Raw genomic sequence first — 19575 nt, 5'->3', positions numbered from 1 at the left:
CTTGCTTTGGAGAAAGGTCACTCCCATGAGCAATGCTGGTGAGAAAGAGCTGGGAGAAATGTGAGGGATATGAAAGTTTCATAAGTGACAGAAAATGCTGAGGATAAATCCCTGGACACAACATTGCCTCCCCCTAAGAGTTTTTATGAGGGATAGTATGCTATCAACAAGGAAATGAAGCATTAATAATACAGGACTGAAGGTTACACAAAATGGATTCTAAAATAAGGCCAAGTGGGAGTTAGAACATAAACTTCACTTGCTTTTACATGATTTTACAAGGTCTGTATACACACTTAAACAAGCTTTGGGAAGAAATGTATACCCGAGTTTTTGGAGAGAGAGAGAGAGAGAGAGAGAGAGAGAGAGAGAGAGAGAGACAGAGGGATAGAGAGAGAGAGAGGGATAGAGAGAGAGAGAGAGTGAGAGAGAGAAAGAGAGAGGGAGAAAGAGTGTGAGAGAGAGTGAGTGAGTGAGTGAGAGAGAGAGAGAGTGAGAGAAAGTGAGTGAGTGAGAGAGAGAGAGAGAGAGAGAGAGATAGAGAGAGAGAAAGAGAGAGAGAGAAAGTGTCAGAGTGTGAGAGAAAGTGAGTGAGTGAGTGAGAGAGAGAGAGAGAGAGAGAGAGAGAGAGAGAAAGAGAGAGAAAATGAGAGAGAGAGAGAGAGAGAGAGAAAAAGAGATAGATAGATAGAGAGAGAGAGAGAGAGAGAGAGAGAGAGAGAGAGAGAGAGAGAGAGAGAGAGAGCGCCCAGAGGAGTGTGTATACTCTGTGAATAGCTTCTCATAAGCATCAGTTGTCAGGGTGATAAAAGTTGGCCTGGGTGAGACCTCTAGATGGCCATCACACCTCCCCTGAGTCACGTCTTCTCAGAGACATTCAGACTCAAACTAAAAACTGAAAGAAGAAAAAAATAAATCAGTGAGGAAGGGAAAAAAATGCACATGTTTTAGAAACCCAGGTACAAATACAATGTTCATGCACTGACTTCAGTGCTCAGAGTCACACCAGCCTCCAGGCAAGTCATGGCCACTTTCACACATGCTGGTTATGTGAACACAACCCCAACTCTCTCTCTCTCTCTCTCTCTCACACACACACACACACACACACACACACACACACACACACACACACACACACACACACACACACACACACACACACAGACCAGACGGAGAGTATTATGAGCAAACCAGAACACAGAGATGATGATAGACAGAAAGATAGAAAAAAGAAAGGGGCAGTAGTGTGTGAATTGATATATGGAGGTTTCAGGGCGAGAACAAGAAAAAAACAGGCAAACTGAATACAAGCAGACGGATGAAAATGTATAGAGAGTCAGAGTTAATTTAGCACCTCGGAAGACAAGCTTTCATTCAGGGGTCTAAAAAAAAAAAAAATGAACAGGACACGATGACTCAGAGCCCTGCTGACAGATCTGGTCTCCTTGCAGCACACAGACATACACACAAAAACCCCCACGTGATGTAACAGTCTACCAGCGTGCAGTCACCAACTAACAGAATACATCCCTCCTGCGCTGCTGGGATACAGCCAGACAAGCGTGTATTTTAAAGTGGTCTAAAAATTGAGCTCATCATTCAGTACGTTCAGATGATGCATCATCCGGCGTCTTCCAGCATCCAGCATGGACCGGAGCAAGACAGATAATTCAATCAAAGTCACTCTGTATTAAAGAAGCATGTTAGGGATGCAACTAAACATGCATACATTATTAAGGTTTTGTAAACAAATACAAATACAGTACACACACAAATTGAAAAAAGCTTGCCTGAAAAGTTCACACATAATCTAGCTGAGAACAAAGATATGAATCAGGACTGTTGTCACAGGGAACACGAGTCAGATACGTCATCATGCTGTTTTTGAACCAGTACTGAGTCAGTCAGCTTTGTGGTCGGGTCTTCAACAGAAATCATTTGAAGACATCAGGAGAAAGGAATCAGTGCTGGGTTTGTGGTGAAATCGGAAATGACCCTGACCTAATAGTTCCTCGAGAGCTCTTGGAGGCTTAATTCCACTTGACTACAATCTGTTGTAGAAACGACATCACTCACATTTACATTATTTCGTGTCCAGTGTCAAATAAATGAGGATGAGGTTCCCTTCTAGGTCTGGTTCACTCAAGGTTTCTCAGGGAGTTTTTCCTTGCCACTGTCGCCTTCGACTTGCTCATTACGGATAGATGTTAGATATAATTAGTACCTTTACTTTTAAACTAGTGTTTATTCTGCTTCTATACTCATGTAAAGCCGCTTGGAGATGTGAACTGTTAAAAGCATTATACAAATAAACTGTATTGAAATACAGAGGAAAAAAAGTTGACCATGTTTATTAATGAACGATATGATTAATATGAATTATGTACAGATGTAATAATAACCTACATCTGTACATAATGAAATGCTAGCCTTCAATATACACTACTGTATATGGCCAAACGTATGTGGACTCGTTCGATTGCACCCAAGTGTTTGTTGAACACCTCATTCCAGAATTATACCCCTTTGCAGTTCTGATATCCTCCGCTCTTCTGGAAAAGGCTTTCCACTAGATTTTGACACTACTGATGCTGATGACCATGGCTTCATGGCTCTTACTTGTGCACAGTGGCACTGCCATTGTTTGGCCTCTGAATTCCAGTACATATGGCTGTAATGGTCAGGTCTCCACAAGCCTCTGGCCATATAGTGTACACAGATACAGAGCATGGCATTGCATAACAAAGGACCCTTACCTAACACATTTTACTAATGTGGCACACATCTAATATTCTGCTAACAGTCCAAAGATGTATGGAAATACCATAGATGTATGGGGCAGTCGTGGCCTAATTTCTAGAGAGTCTGATCCGTAACCCACGATTGAGGTGCCCTTGAGCAAGGCACCAACCCCCCAACTGCTCCCCGGGCGCCGCAGCATAAATGGCTGCCCACTGCTCTGGGTGTGTGTTCACGGTGTGTGTGTGTGTTCAGTGCTGTGTGTGTGTGCACTTTGGATGGGTTAAATGCAGAGAACAAATTCTGAGTATGGGTCACCGTATGTCACGTCACTTAGGAAATCACTCTGATGTAGGGTTCCACAGAAACACTAAGTATTCACCAGGGGAATATGTAGGAACTGTAACAAACCCTTAACTGGATTACCACGGTTTATTTATTTATTTTATTTTATTCTATTTACTTATTTATTTACAAAAGATTGATTAAAAACATTTTTCAACTTCATCTTCATCTGTAACATCTGTAGCGTATGTGCAGAGAAAACAACAGCTGTTTAGACAAAACTCACTTGCGAATCAAAAGGAAGCTGGTAAATTATGTTAATACATTTTTCCAAATACACAGTTTTATATGATCTTGCTTATCCCAGGACTCATAATATCCTAAAGAGAATCAGGTTATTTCTGAGTCTGGCTTCTCTCAATGTTTCTTGTACATCTTCATCCCTCAAAGGGAGCTTTGGATTGGCAGCATTGCCGCAGCCTGCTCCTGAGCATTACACAAATAACATTGAACTGAATTTTACTAAAATACAAAACCTTCAACTTCCTTCAACTTCAATTACAATATGAGAAATGTAAGCCATGACTCTGATGTTTAGGGGAGTGAGGGCTACAAAAAAAAGACATGGACTTGGAAACAGACATTCCCGGCTGCCAGCAATGAATCAATCCACTTATAGGAGATGGAGAGGAAAGAAGTCCATTTCAGGCACTGATTAAGACCAAGTGGATGCCATAATCTGTTTTCCTTCAGCAGTGGGGGAAAAAATTAAGTTGCATCTCAGAAATGGACTGAAAAGCAAGGTCATTGAGTAGGACTGAACGTGTTGCCTGCAGAGAAACTCAGTTGTGTGATTAATGACAAATTCCAGGTGTTAATAGGACTTTGTTAGCTCTATCACAGCTCTATTCTGAGTTTTCCCTTCACTGCTTGGGGACTGCTTGTCTTCACACGGAGATCTGAGAGCGGCCTGCAGGCGATAATGTGATGAAGATGCAATAGCAGGTGCTTTAGACAGGCTTCTGCACAATTTCCATCACCTCCAAACAACGACACGTTAAAACATGTCGGTCTCTTATGTGAGATTTTTTTGCTTTTACAGCAAAGTGATCAGAAGCTAGCTGACAAATTATAATTTGCTAAATTTAAATCCATTAACTGCAAAAGCCAAACTGAAGCACATATTATCCCATTTTGATGACATGATCAGCACCAAAAAAAAAAAAACACAGTCCCTAGTGTGAAGTCTGTCCTTAAGCAGTGATGAAAAACTCTTGGAACAGATCCGCCCCACATTAATTCAGCAGTCCAGCCTGCAGACAGCATACAAACGGTAGAATAGTAAAGAAGCACAGCCTTCTCAGAAATATGACTGAAGCAGAGGATGTCATGGCACATGCTCATCAATCAGGACACTTCCTGGATAAAGATCTCCAAGTTGGTCTATGTCTGAGTCTCTGACTCCTATTACACGGGAATCACTTGAACATCCCTTCCAGGCTACAGAAGGAACTGAAAATTTGCACATTATTTGAGGCGAAGCGTTGATGTGTTCTGAAGAGATGCATAGATCGATATAAAGAACTTTGACAATTTGTACATTATGAATGTAAATATCACTTTTCCCCTTTATGATGTTTGATGTGAACTTCAACTGAAGCTCCTCAAAAGCATCTGCATGATTTTCTGCAGTCTGCTGCCACATGTAAGTGGAGTATAAGAGTGTATTTAAATAAACCTGTTTTTAATCTTTTTCCCCCTTGCCACCATTGCCACTGGCTTGCTCATTAGGGATTGGGATAAATATATAGTATTTTACATTTTAAATTAATATTTTTAAATTAAATTTTACACTTTAATTGTATGTATTCATTTAATTATTTTTATTTCTTCTTCTTATTATTATATATATTTCTCTCTTCTGTTTCTATACTTAGTAAGAACTTGGTATACTGTAAAGCTGCTTTGAGACAAAATAAATTGTTAAAAGCACTATACAAACAAACAAATAAATAAATAATAATTTTTTTTTTTTTGGAATTTTAATCAGTCTGTCAATTCTAATGACCATTAGCTCATCAATACTAAGGTCAATAGTTTTTATTAGAATAGTAAAGCATGTGAACTTTTACTACTTAAATCCTGTTCATCTATGTGGGAAAATGTCCATACAAACTAAAAAAATGACAAGGTCTTAATATTTTTCGTTGAACACTCTTATTCTCTCACAAGAGAAAACCTGAGATCATGCCATGTGAGAAAAGCAATAAGAGAATAAATATGTTGTAAAAATCACAGGTCATTGACTAGAGTGTCTCAGAGAGACATGACGACATAGAGAAGTCTCCTGCAAACATCAGTAAAAAATAATTATAGGGGAAAAAAAAGTAATGGACTAGAGTGTGCAAATAAGAGAAGATGTATACTGTACATGTGAAAGAATTGCTGTAACTCATGGGTAAATACAGACAAGACGTAACGTGCGAAGTCACATATCTTTGAAGGCTAAACACTGAGAAATATAAGACCCACTAAGCAGAGCTGCTCATTAAAGTGTAATTCAATAACATGTAAAAAAAAAAAATCTATTACTTAATTAAATAAGTGAGAAAATGTGAAAGGTAATGTGACGTGAAAGCTCAGAGTGCTCCTTAAGATCGCTCGGAGGTAGGAAGGAGAAGAAAAGAGCTTTCATTATTTATAGTACTTTTAAAAATAATATGACAAAGATATTCAAAGACATCGTCTCTCCGTTAACAGTGAAACCGCATTATTTGGCAGGTAGGTTTTGCTTTTATCCATCGGGATTTGACTGAAAACTTGGTTAGTTCAAAATGGTAAAAGTAAGAGGTGGATATGGGGGTGGAAATTTTGGTCCCAGAAGTGAGGCGATGTTTATCTGAGCCTGTACATCCGGCTGGTAATGATGGTGACAAACGCTGAGGTCATCATCCGTGCCCAAGTATCTCCAGTAACCACGAAGGGGAACGGGACGTGAAACATGACATAAACACATCAGTTATTATACTATTTATCCTGCCAAAAGTCTTTGAGGGAAAATCTGAGGCTTCTTGCAAAAATGAAACACAAATAAAATCAATTTTACGGAATTCAATCTGTTTGTCTAGCACTTATAACAATTCACATAGTCTCCAAGCTGCTTTAGAGAAGTATGGAAACAGAATAAAAAATGTTTAAAAGTAAGGTCCTATTTATCGCTAACACTTATCCCTAACGAGTAAGCAACAGGTGACTGTGGCGAGGAAAAAACCTCTTAGATGATGAGGATGGAACCTTGACACTGAACAGAACCGCATCCTCATTTGTGTGACTCTGGACACTAAATAATGTAAATAATGTCCTTTCTACAACAGTTTGTAGTCGAGTGGAATTAGGCAACCAAGAGCGCCCGAGGAACTAACAGGTCAGCGTAATTTCAGCGTTCACCACAAACCCAACACATCCCTTCTTGCGGAAGTCTTCAAACGATTGTTGATGAAGACCCGAACACAAAGTTGGCTGACTCAATACTAGCTCAAAGACAGTGTGACAGTCTCCAGGTGACCCCATCCACAGCAGTCCCATGAGTCTCTATTTAACTACTACTTATACTTAACTATAGCTTAACTATTACAAAATTGTAATATAACAACACAGCTGCATAATCCAGTCTGCAGTCCATTACAGCTTAGATACAATAAAGCACATACAGGCAAAAAATTACTAAAGGACAGAGAAGACAAAACAGCTAAGTACATAAAAAGGGACATATTTATGAAGAAGCCAAACTGCATTTGGAAGCCTATTTTTCTACTGGCTCAGAAGACTCACAGAAAGTCAGCAAAGTGAAAGTAACCACAAATGTCTTTGCCCTCCGGAGTCCTTTCCCCTTCAGTGAACTGGCTTTTCTGCAGGGTGAAAATTATTCATGTTTGTTCTGACCACTGCTTCATCTGATTTAACAGGAAAGCCTAGTATTCAGGTGCTGAAGCACTGAGTTTAAAAAAAAAAAAAAAAAAAAAAAAAAAAAGGAAAATTCTACTGCAAAGATTTTGGTGTGTCTGACATTTTGTGGCCCGACTCTGCTACTGATTACATGCCTAATTATAACAGCAGAGCAGTGTATTAGAGAAGCACTACGTATCCCACTGGAGCCAACAAAGCTAAAACAACACGTCGTTCACTCAAAACCCACACGTACGGCTTCGAGAAGCACGGGATTGTCGAAAACCCGACGGCAAAAGCATACGAGAACCTCTTCCCTCGTGTTCTTCCGGCTCTCGACGAGCGTACGTCTCGACGAGAGAGACATTAATAAAACAAAACAAAACAGACAACAGAGTGTGAGCATGCAGCGTGGGGGATCGGTAAGGCTGGAGATTAAAATTTGAGGTATTTATAATTCATGCCATTGTTTGTGTAGCCACTGCACATCTGATAGAGCTGGTGCGGAGGCCGCGTGAGCGCCCCTGCCATTAGCATCCACGGGGGAAAAAAAACGAGAAAATAAATAAATAAATATTCAGAGTGAGCATGGAGGGGAACACAAAACAGTTGCCTACTTCTGAGAGCTGTTTCTAAGCAACGAGAGAGAGAGAGAGAGAGAGAGAGAGAGAGAGAGAGAGAGAGAGAGAGAGAGAGAGAAGAACTGGAGGTTCAATCTTAGAATAATTATTAATAAAACTTTTTCTTTCAACTCTCACAGCTGTCCTACCTCATGAGCTTCCATGTCTTCCACATATTTACATTATACGTCCATTCTGAAAGGCTGCAACTTTATAGTCTGCTGTATTATATACAGTACGGTTTCACAATAGGAAATGTACACTTACAAAGAAAGCATACAATGAAGAAACTATAATCGAAAGCTTGTGTATTGTTTCAATCATGAGTCCTTGCCCCCTGACCCCGTTAACAAAAGTCACACTAGAGCGTTGATGTCCGATCGGAAAACACGAGCCTGGTGCTGGACGCAAGCCGCACTTACTTGTTCTGCATCATGTTCATGATGACCCAGTCGGTGGGGTAGACGTTCTTCCCGATGAGGTCTTTGAACATGATAAATGTTTCCATTAAGAAGTCCTGTAAAGGAAAGAAGGAAAGGAGGGAGGGGTGTGAGAGAATGAATGCACTACTCCATAACAGAGTGCACTGAGAGCTGCACAGACACGCAACTCCATACAGAACTGAGACAGTGGACAGACACCAGCTGTGTCTACTCAGTATGGAAATTCAATAAGAGCTTTAAAAGACGTAGCCTGAAAGACAAACACAAACATGTGTTAAAGAATAAAGCCACATGACTGGATAAACAAATTAAGCCCCAATTAAACAGCTATTTCCAGCTATCCCTAAAGACGGCTGTGACGGTGCTGATTGTGACGTTTAAGCGTATTTACGTATTAAAAATATGCATATGATCTCAAAAACCATTAAAAGTTCTAATTCATAATATCGCTGTGCAGTGGCTTTCGATAACTTCTTTGGTTTTGGCTTCGGATTGCATGAGTCTGGCACAGAAAGACGCTCCATTTATTTACTGCCTGAGGAACTACAGAGAAAGAAGCAAAAACAAACAATATATTAGGTGTTTCCTAGAGGACAAGATTTGTTACAGCTGTGACAAATATCTAGAGCAAATTAAGGCACACTGATGGTGGCCTGAAGTCCACTGCACGGTTTTGTTCACGTCACGCACGTCTAACATATGGTACGGTAAGGGGAAATAATTATCTACATACTTCTGCTATAGTTATGTAATATACAGTTATTTACAGATACTCTCCAAGTTATGATAAATGGACTTACGAGTTTTTGATGTTATGGTGGACGATAGCGATACGACAAAATTGTAACAAAAAATAAATAAATAAAATTATTTCGCCGACAATCTTCGCAGCGTATGTGGTAAGCTAAGTTACGCTCCCGCCTTGCCACCTTGTGAGATGCCTCGCCTCAGTCTCACTAGTGAACGACAGAGCGCATTTTGTCCTGTGTTTTCGGTGCAGCCATCAACACCCTAATATTTTTTAGGTATGCATTTAGGTGATTACAATACAATACGATACGATGATACGTGTGTATGATACGTAGCTTTAGCGATTTCAATTTAGGGTTACCACCAATGTTCAAGTTTTTATAGAAGATAGGATTATTTACAGAAGAAACTTTCTATTAGATTGCATTAGCCAAATGTACTGGTGATTAGTTTGGGGTCAGTGTGGGGTAGAATGCTGTAATTTGTCAATCATTTAACAAAAGACATACGACCGCATACTGATCACCATTCTTTGAGACTAGGTCAAGGTTCGACTGGTTAAGGTGTTGGGCTACCAATCGGAAGGTTGTGAGTTTGATCCCAGGTCCACCAAGCTGCCACTGAAGGGCCCCTGTGCAAAATCCTCAACCCTCAATTGCTCAGCTGTATAAAAAGAAGATAATGTAAGTCGCGTCTGCCAAATGCTGTAAATGTAAATGTCTCCTTTGTAACTCGGGGGATTTTATTGATCACATCTCTGGGAGTTGATTCACCAAACCTTCTTTTCCAGAACAGGTAAATTAATGTCAAAGATTTGTTTTGCCCGTCTAGAGTTCTGACTGGCTTAAATGCTTGTAGATGTGTAGGAATCTTATTGTGGAGATTTAACAGAAGATCTGTGTAAATGTTGTTCCTGCAGCTGTCAGTGAGTCCTGATTTGTTTTTTTGTTTTTTTTTAAACTATTTATAATACAAAGTCAAAAAATTTTATCTAGGTGTCTAAATGCTACATTTGATGTGGATATACAAGCAGCGGTAGCTTAGCATTAACGATTTTGGATTACTGTTGGAGGGTTGTAAGTTCAAATCCCTTGAGCCAAGAGCCTTAATCCGCAACTGTTCAGTTACTGTTCAATCAGAATCCATGAGATAAATGCATGTTGCCCCCTAGATAAGAGCATCTGCGAAATGTTTCATCACAAAAATATATGTCTCTGAATGCTTATTTCTACCTAACTACGTTAGTCATTTAAACAAATGCTTAACCAATCGAATTAATAAAAAATAAAAGAAAAGAAATCTCGGCATGCTATTTTATATTATACTATTATACATAATACAGGACAAACTCGACTAGCTACCACTTTTAAACCACTGTGAAGCTGGTTAAATAAAACAGCATGAACTCATTTAACTGGTCTTCTATACAATTTCATTCCAGCGTTGCCTTCCACAGCAGACGGGCCAAGGTTGAGAAAGAAGGCACAGCTGAGCAGAAGATAAATGCCCTTGAGAATTTAGTTTGATTCAGATTCTGTTCTCCGCCACTGATGTGCTCAAATGAGCAGCCACTAGGAAGATACTTTTAATCAGAAACTAATCAGAAATTAGAGCCAACTGTGTTGGATGCACAGCAAAAACGACATCCGTTAACATCCTATGGAGCTGAAGTCAAGTATCAAATCTGTCTCCTTATAGAAAGCAAACAACACTCACCACCACATCTGTCCTCATCTTGCCGAAGGTGTTGATGAGGTGAGCGTAGTGGTAGTCGTCCATCTGGCGGAGCGTGGCCGTCATACTTGCCACAAAACTGCCCTGAGGAAGAGAAAGAGACAGAGAGAGGAAAAACAGAAAAGAAGAGAGAGTAGGCTCATTAAGAGGAGGAAGAATGTCTTGCTCTAAAAGTGCTGCTACAAGCAATACGCTACCACAAAAAAGGACACAATCCAGTCCAACCCTCATCAATCTGAACAGTACAGGATGACCCCAGCGACAACAAATCTGTAAAAGTCCATGACACACTCGCGCGCAACGTTTTCCTGAGCATCAGACTCACTCATCCAAGCGTAACGATTTTTTTATTTTTGTGTCTCAGAACTGCAATAATGCTGTACTTTCATCAGCACTGCTCAGAGGACAGATGATATAAATGTGCCTGGGACAGGAAAGCCATGCTAATAATGTGAGACAAACAAATGCAGCAAACACCACACCAGGTTTATATAACTTTTCAGCAATTATCTCCACATACTATTTCAGCGAAGCGACTAATGAGCCAAGGAAGGAAAATGCCCATGGCAACTGTTACTTCACTTCTTCTGTAAATAACAAAGATTTCATGGGATAAAGTTTTTTTTTTTTCCCCCCATCAGAAGGAATACATGCCCAAGTCTAATAAGAGTATTTGATACCAAATGAAGATAAAAGCAAAGGAGAAGAAGAAGAAGAAAAGGTGAAGAGAAGGCTAACGTACCTTCTACTGGGTTTAATTAATGTGGGAGGCTGTGGCCTATGGGCCTGTAATAAAAACTGTTCTTTCCCAAATATTAAAGTGCTGCTTATATTGAAGGTGCTGATATTACTTGCTTTCAACAGGAGACCAATCAGCACGTCGAAGCAGCATGAAAACCCGAAACGGAGCAGTAGAATTGCAACAATAATGGCTACACTATTATGAATAGAGGGAATAAAGGCGCCTTATCAACACGTCTCCGCTGTGAGACCCAGAACCACGCCTGAGCAAGTGAATGTCCACTACAACCAGATCCAATAAAGAGAACAATCTCTTTCAAGTTGAAGGCATTTTTCAGACAAACAGGCAGACAAAGCCGATGGAAAAATAGATTAGCTGGGTGGACAGACAGACAGGCAGAGAGACAGAAAGACAGACAGGTGAGATGGGTAAAGAGGATAGGTGGGTGGACAGAAAGACAGACAGGCTGGTAGGCAGGCAGACAGGATGGATAAATAGACAGACAGCTCGACAGACAGATAAAAACAAATAAGCGGATGGAATGGATGGGTGGAGAGAAGAACGGACAGACGCACGGAGAGGATGCTGGACTGGATGGATAGTAAGATGGACTAATAGGTATGTCGGTAGACAGACAGATATGAGGGTGGAACAGAAAGACAGACAGACACGTAGATGTGGCAAAGCATGTAAGAGAGTATAGTATAATGGTAAAGAAGCTAATAAATGTCTGTCTAGGGTAGATCTATATACATTGTTATCTTCAAGGTTAAACTTTAGCAATGCAGCTTTTCCCTTTCTCTTAATACTTCATCAACTTTGCACCTTTATATAACACCCCCACAGTGCTTATCTGTGTCTCGTCTCAGCTGTATTTCTGGCAATAACGCTGCATACAAAAAGGTAACGGAACATTCCAGAGAGCCAAAAAGGCTTTCAGATGCTGACAGCGAGATCTGTAAACCCTGAGCATTATAACTGACATGGTTGTTATTTTTTTTGTTCACGGTTCTTCCTGAATTGTTCCGCTTTTGTTCCGTTTGTGAGTGAATCCTACAGTGCTAATTAGGACTGGCCTACATAGCTGAGCAGAGGCAAAATACGAGGATATTCCTGCTTTCTCTACTCTCTCACTCCCTCTGTCTCTCTCTCTCTCTCTCTCTCTCTCTCTCTCTCTCTCTCTCTCACACACACACACACACACACACCATGAGCAATGATGAAAAAAGTGAGTTCCTTTCTGTTCTCAGAGAGAGCTGATGCACAGTGTATTTCAGCACAACTGGTCTCAGCGCCTTTCCTGTACACTGAAGGCAATTTCACATATGCAGCGTTTACTCAGTATGAATTGTACCCTGGTGTGTCTGGGTGGTTAGTTTAGGCAGGTGAGCACACAGCTGGAAATCTGGATGTCTGGCCAATGAACAAACAGAGAACATAAATGGTGGATGCAACGCACATGTTTTTGACTAGCCAGTTACATAATCGTCCAGTCATTTACCGAGCCCCATGTTCTCCATGGTTGGGTGCTAATGATATCTTGAGCACTTGGGAAGTGTTTCTTTAATTAATGCATCTCTGACATTTGAATAAAACAATCTTATACACGTTTTTCACCTGTATAAACCTCTTGGAAAATTCTGTGTCGATACAGACTATAATGTGGCAACTAATATTGTTTTTGACAGGTCATTGTCACACATGACAAAGCCATAACTATTTGGCTTAGCATCTTAGAGCAAATGCAAATTAATTAATTAATTAATTAACCAATTATTATTTTCGCACACTTGACTGTCATTTGTCTTTTCTTCAATCTAACCTTTTTCATAAAAACAGACAGAAAGGCATGTGGACAGATGGATGGAATGGGTGGGTGGGGGTGGGGGTGGGGGGGTCAGATGAATTAAATGATGGACTAGTGGATAGGTAGGTTAGTAGGTCAGGAGGTAGATATAAATATCTGTCAAAAGACAGAGGTACGTCCAGTCTACTTCAACCTCGGACTAATAAAGAAAACAAAACATACTGGTTTAACCGTAACACTAAAAGAACAAACAAATTACATGACACTTGAATGCAAGGTTAGACGGTTGTCATGGCAATGAGGCTGGAACAGAATGGATAACATGCCTAACAACACATTGAATGATGAGATGAGGGATTAGGTGATTATAAATACAAATGTCCCACAGGATCACACATGCATGAACACCTCTAAAAGCACAAGTTATTTCTAGTGAACTTCTCATCTCTAGTGCTGGGAACTCCCACAGTTTAGAGACTGAGAAGAGCTGATTTAATTGGATATCGGTGCAACACATCTAAACATACACTATACTGCAATATGATTGTGGACACCTCATCATCAGCAATATGCAGTTCTTCCCAAAACCACAAAGCTGGATGCACACAATTGAACTAGAATGTCTTTGTGTAATGTATCACAATTTCTCTTCACTGGAACTGAGGCACAAACCTGTTCCCGGGATGACAATTCCCCTGTGTACAAAGCTAGCTCCATGAAGACATGGTTAGTCAAGGCTGAAGTGGACAATCCCGAGAGTCGCACACACAGCTCTGACCTAAACACCTTTGGTATGAAGTGAGACGTCCTTAACCGACATCGCTGCCTGATCTCTCTAATGCTCTTGTTGCAGAATGATCACAAAAACCCACAAGCCACACTCCAAATTCTGGTGCCTTCCCCAGAAGAGTGGAGATTATTACTAACAATATGGGATGGTCAACAAGCACATATGGGTATGATGGTCAAGTTTCCACATTCTTTTGGCCATACGATGCATCTCTTGATACTGTATTTATTACAAATTCTGCTTCATTTTATAATGACAACATCCTTCACCAGGGTTATTGCTTTCACCGGTGTGCATAAAACCCCTAAAGATATTTCTGCCACACCCCAGCGCATCAACAATGCAAATCTATTCACATAATGTGTTAGAAGGTGGGCAATTAATCCATCCCGAAAGAACATTTACGCTTTTATTTAACTGCAGTACGTGTTTAAAAATTTACTAACCTATTAGGAATCATTTCTTTGGAATTAATTTTGAAGTCACGATCGAAAGTAGGACATTGTATATCATATATTATTAGCGAGCTACCCAAGCCACAGAATACAAAGTAACCGTAATTATCGAGCTCTTTATCTGATAAACAGGCATAAACAAACTGCGAGCGTTCGGCTCTTAGCGGAAACTAAAAGGGATAAAATCGAGCTTTCGGAGGTTCAGAACACGTCATCGGAGATGTGATCTGAAGGGCTGAGGTGAGTATTTATGCTGACACAAGCACATATCCGATACACCGGACACATCATCAATAGACTCAACACATCACAATCCCGATACATACACCAGCCTCCCTTAAATTCACTCAAACACTATACTGCCTTATCGCATATTCACCAAACACATTGCTCTCTTTTCCAGAATCCTTTCTAATATATACAAACTCTAAAACATTATAGTCCTGATTACGCTCACTGAACCCTACACTCCCTTAAACACCCCAACAACATGCCCTCCTATTCTCAGCAAAGAAGTAATGGTACTCTCTTACCATAATCCCCCATATTCACCAATCACTAAAGCACTCCCTTACACTCAATCCCTTAAAGGTGGGGTCTCTGTTGTTTGAGAAATGCTTCAGAAAACTGCGTTGGGCCGACAAAAAACAAAAACAAAACTAACGTGTAGCCAATGAGCAAAAAGGGGCGGGTCTTGTCAATATGCGGCGGAGAGAGTGTTCAGTGCGCATGCGTGACATTAGCAGAAAGCGGTTTTAACATTGACATAGTGGATAAAAACAAAGAAAGAAAGGCTTACGATAAGGCAAGAAGTAGGACGTGTTAATATAGGATCAGCTTTCCGGCGCTGGAGAGAACTGAAGGTCTTCTGCGTGAAACGGAGATAAACCTTACACGGTACAACACACAGTACTACAAAAACACATTTGTATTACCATAGTATTACTCACTGAGTTCATTTATTGATAAAAAATATACCCTCGGTCATATGCCCCAACAGGTTCCGCCATAATACTGGTCTTGGTTATAGTTGTCTGGTGTATGTGTGGGACGGAGCGGGCATTTGGGTTAGGGGCGTGTTTGTTTTGGTGATTTCAAATGTCAACATTGGCTTTCAAACAACAGAGACCCCACCTTTAACCTCATCCTTATACCCCAAACACTGTACTCCTTTATCTACATCTCTCACACTCAAACACTGCACTACATTCTAATCCCTTATCCTCAATGAGACACTATACTCTCCTATCTTCATCCATTAACACCATGTTACCCAAATCTATTAGAATTCCAAACCACTAATAAGGATTTCTTCCCATATCCGCGTCCATTATATGCACTAAAACAGGGTTCTTACTTATCCCATTGCATTAAATCCAAAGAAAATCTTTCATTCTTATCCCTGTACAACACTCTCTTAACCTTTTATATTCTTTTATCCTGATCTCTTATATCCACCAGATACTCTCTTAACTTTATCCGTTCTTCCGGTACAGGCGTCGAACACTATACTCTCTGATCCAAGTGATGTATGCTTACAGAAAAAAACATACGTCCTTATTAAGTCAACGTTATACATTAGTGTAACATATAGAACTATGTACACGATCGATACTATATAACTATAGCTAATGTCCCGTAATTCTCAGACCTTTTAATCCATTTGATCACTCCATTGGCCCGCTTTCCCATCCTCACTTCCCCATTTTCTCATCTTATCTAACATTAGATTTCCAACTCAATATTGTACGGCATGCAGGTTTGAAAATACTAGCAAACCAATCTAGGACATAGACACTTTGGCAAATTGCCAATCAGAAAAGAAAAAAAAAGGTGGAACAGAAGGCAGACATCAATATTGCTTAAAAATATGTACAGACAGTGTGATTAATGAAACTCTTCTATTGCAAAGTGCATGAGAACAAAACCGCATTGATCAGGATGTAAGAGTTAGAGAGAGAGAGACAGAGAGAGAAAGAGAAAGAGGAAGCGAGAGAGAGATTAATCGTTCTCTGTTTGAACGTGGGAGTGTGTGAACAGACATGTGAAAGTCTGCCACTGGTATTAGTAAGGCAATATTTTCCTGTCTCTTTCTGATGCCAGCATTTCTGTCACTGGAATCCTAAGAGAAGCGGGTGGAGAAGGGCACACGCATCCTCTCTAGTACCATCGCTTCATTTAATCGGCGTTGAACATCCAGGCACATCTCCATGGTAACTGCATGCTCTTAAGGAAATAGGTTTGTTTAAAAAAAACCAAGAGGATGCTCCTTCTTGTTTGGGAATCCCTGACTGCGTACGAGAGGAAGAGCGGCTAGTTTTTATACACCGTCGCTTAACCTTAACCTCGAGGATGCAGGATGGAGTCGTGCCTTACGAGTTTAATTAAATTGTCAAGGTCAACTCTGACAAAATCTAATTACTGTTTAAAAAAAAAAAAGAGGTTGTAATATGAATACATTAAAAAGAAACAGATGTGTGGACACAAGCTTTCCATCAGTCTCCACATTTTTTCCACAGAAAAAGGAAAGAAAATAAACAATGAACAAAAGTAGCTACAGCACAATGTTGTGTATTTATCCAGGCCCTTAATTACTTAACGGTTTTTATTTGCAAGTAAACAAGGCTAACTGAATCTCAGCCTGGATGGTGATCTAAAAATCATCCATAAGCAGCAACGAGATAAAAGAAAAAAAAAAAAAAAGTCACTAAGACGACTTGTGTAGGAGTGACGAGACGGACTGCATTATTATAAAGTTCTAGCGACTGTGACAACCTTGCTATGTGCCGAGCTCTTCTAATGTAAGATCAGTAATTCCACTCTGTAAAAGCATCGCATTGTTCAGCGCATGGTGCAGGTCCACTGCCTGAACGCTACTCAGAGTGAAGTAAATAACCGAACCTGTAACACGACTGGAACGCCGCATGACATCCCAAACTATCAACTAGACATGCTACTTGATGTTCTGAAAAGATGTCTGCATTTGCTGTGCTATGGTTTCACTATACACACACACACACACACACACACACACACACACACACACACACACACACACACACACACACACACACACACACACACCTTAAATATCCACACTACATACAGTATTTTAAGGGACTGTAGTAAAAAATTACACAGAATGCAAAGCAATGTAGGAGAAGGAAAGCAAAATAACTCCAAATGAAGGTCAGACAGATCTGTCTCAACATACTGTGCTTTTATCTTAGTAATTACAATAATTGGTAATTATAAGGACACGCATGAATGAAGAACGAAGGTGGAGGGCAGTGTGTGTGTGTGTGTGTGTGTGAGTAAGGGGGGGTAAGAACAGCGCTGATGTCATTTTTCCTTCTGACTCAGCAATTTCAGTCTGAGGGGTGAGAGGACAAAATGACTCTGCACTGCTACACACACACACACGCACACGCACACACACGCACACACACACTTAAATAAGGAATCCACACCTCTAGAGAAGCCACCAAATCCACCGAGAGGTTAAGAAAGTGTTTAAAATCTCACAAAACACCTGCCTTCCTTCTTTTCTCTCTCACATCACACTAGACTGCTAATGAGCAAACATAATGACACAAGGCATTGAGGGTAACATTTCTTTATTAAGAGCCCTCTCATTAAGCCTCGCCTTAATGACTTGTCCGTATTAGGGTCTGTGTTAGGATTGTCTTAAGTACCGATGAGGAGCAGGAACACCCCGTAATCAGCACAGATTCCTAACTCACCAGGGGTAGAATGTATTCTATAAGCTGTTCTAGTATAGCCTCTGTAAAAGTAAATGCATTCTGAAAGACTGTCTGCAAGATCGGGCAGAAAATGTTTGAAAAGTTTTTAGCTCAAAAATCTAATTCACAACGTTGTACGCGAGTGATTGCCGTCGACAAAAATTTCCCTTTTCAAAGAAATTTAAAAAAGCAAGTATATGAACACGTCCTGATTTCCATCTAGAACATTTTTTGAATTGTTTAGACAAAAACAACTCAAAAAATTAAACTGTAAATCTGTATAATTTGTCCTTTACGAGAAAGGTTTAGGTTTACAGAAAGAATAATGCGTAGCTAGCAGCTTTGTTTATTAACAAAGCTGCTAGCTTTGTTAATAAACATTCAGAGCATTTCAAAGTTGGGAGCGTGTAAAACAAAATTCGGAGCACTGAGAGTCGGGAGCGTTTGAAAAATTCTAGTCGGCGTTTAAAAGATTCCATTCGGCATGTAAGGATCCCAGGCATGTCAAGATTCTATTCCAGTCAAGTCCAAACATTTAAAGATTCCACTCCTGATTTAAAGATCCCATTCCCTGTTTAATGATTCAGATAATGAAAAAACATTCCAAGCACTTCATTCCAATCTGGATTATAGGATTCCAGGCATGTCAAGATTCCATTCCAGAGAATATCAGACATTTGGAACAACATCCCATTCTGAATAAATAAATTCTCTTCTGCTTTTTAATTCTATTAATTTTATTCGAGAACTCTATTCCGCAAGCATCGACGCATAGGCAAGCTTGTACAGAGTTCACTACGGATTTAAAGATTCCGGCCATTTCGGGACTACGTTTCAAAAGGTTTCAAGGCTTTGAAAATTCCAAGATTCAGATTCCAATTTTAAAAATTTGAAGATTCACAGACTTTCAAGTTATTTAGCTAACATGAGCTTTGCAAAAGGCCTAGGAGATGAGAGAATTGAAATAAAACACATTTCTAAATCGTTTTGGGAAAATGTAAATATATATATAAAAAAAAATGACAATAAATGGTAAAGCCTCTAATTTTTCCTCCAGTAAGCTTCAGCAACATCAGACAGACCTCACAGACTTGCAGTACAGCTAGACTTTACAGAGATCCATCGAGGAAGAAAAAAGAAGTAGAAGAAGAAGAAGAAAAAAAAACAAAACACTTAACATTTCCTTTCGTCCACTTGAAATATCATCTTGATTGAAACTCTTGAAGCTCTCAGTGATGGAGAAAATGCTGTGTTGTGTCAATATGAAGGATTCCCCTTCACTAGAATGCTGTACAAACAGCAATACAAATCTCCCCAGCATTTGGCAATTTACCTCTCACATATACGTACAGACACAAATATCCATCAAAGAGCATCCAAGATGTAAGTAAATATTGGCTTTAAGCCACCATGAGCTGAGTGTAGTGACAGCTCGAGGAGACTGGTGACACGGTTACGCCACACTTTCGATGTGGAGCCTGATAGACCGCACTCAGCATGTGCTACACAGCAGGGTGTG

General features: G+C 40.0%; 1 protein-coding gene across 2 annotated transcripts in view; it reads right to left on the bottom strand.

The window, feature by feature from the left end:
* dock1 (dedicator of cytokinesis 1) overlaps positions 1 to 19575 on the bottom strand; it is a 261452-nt gene that overhangs the window by 75872 nt on the left and 166005 nt on the right. For both annotated transcript variants that reach the window (XM_027132789.2, XM_027132790.2), the window contains exons 28-29: positions 10502 to 10603; positions 8015 to 8109 (exon numbers count right to left, since the gene is read on the bottom strand). In XM_027132789.2, the coding sequence (XP_026988590.1) occupies positions 8015 to 8109; positions 10502 to 10603 (197 nt within the window). The remainder of the gene's footprint in view (positions 1 to 8014; positions 8110 to 10501; positions 10604 to 19575) is intronic.

Source organism: Tachysurus fulvidraco, chromosome 8, assembly GCF_022655615.1.
Source record: "Tachysurus fulvidraco isolate hzauxx_2018 chromosome 8, HZAU_PFXX_2.0, whole genome shotgun sequence".
In the NCBI taxonomy this organism is placed as follows: domain Eukaryota; kingdom Metazoa; phylum Chordata; class Actinopteri; order Siluriformes; family Bagridae; genus Tachysurus; species Tachysurus fulvidraco.
The sequence above is the reverse complement of the archived record's forward strand: the minus strand, read 5'-3'. Positions and strand labels throughout refer to the sequence as shown.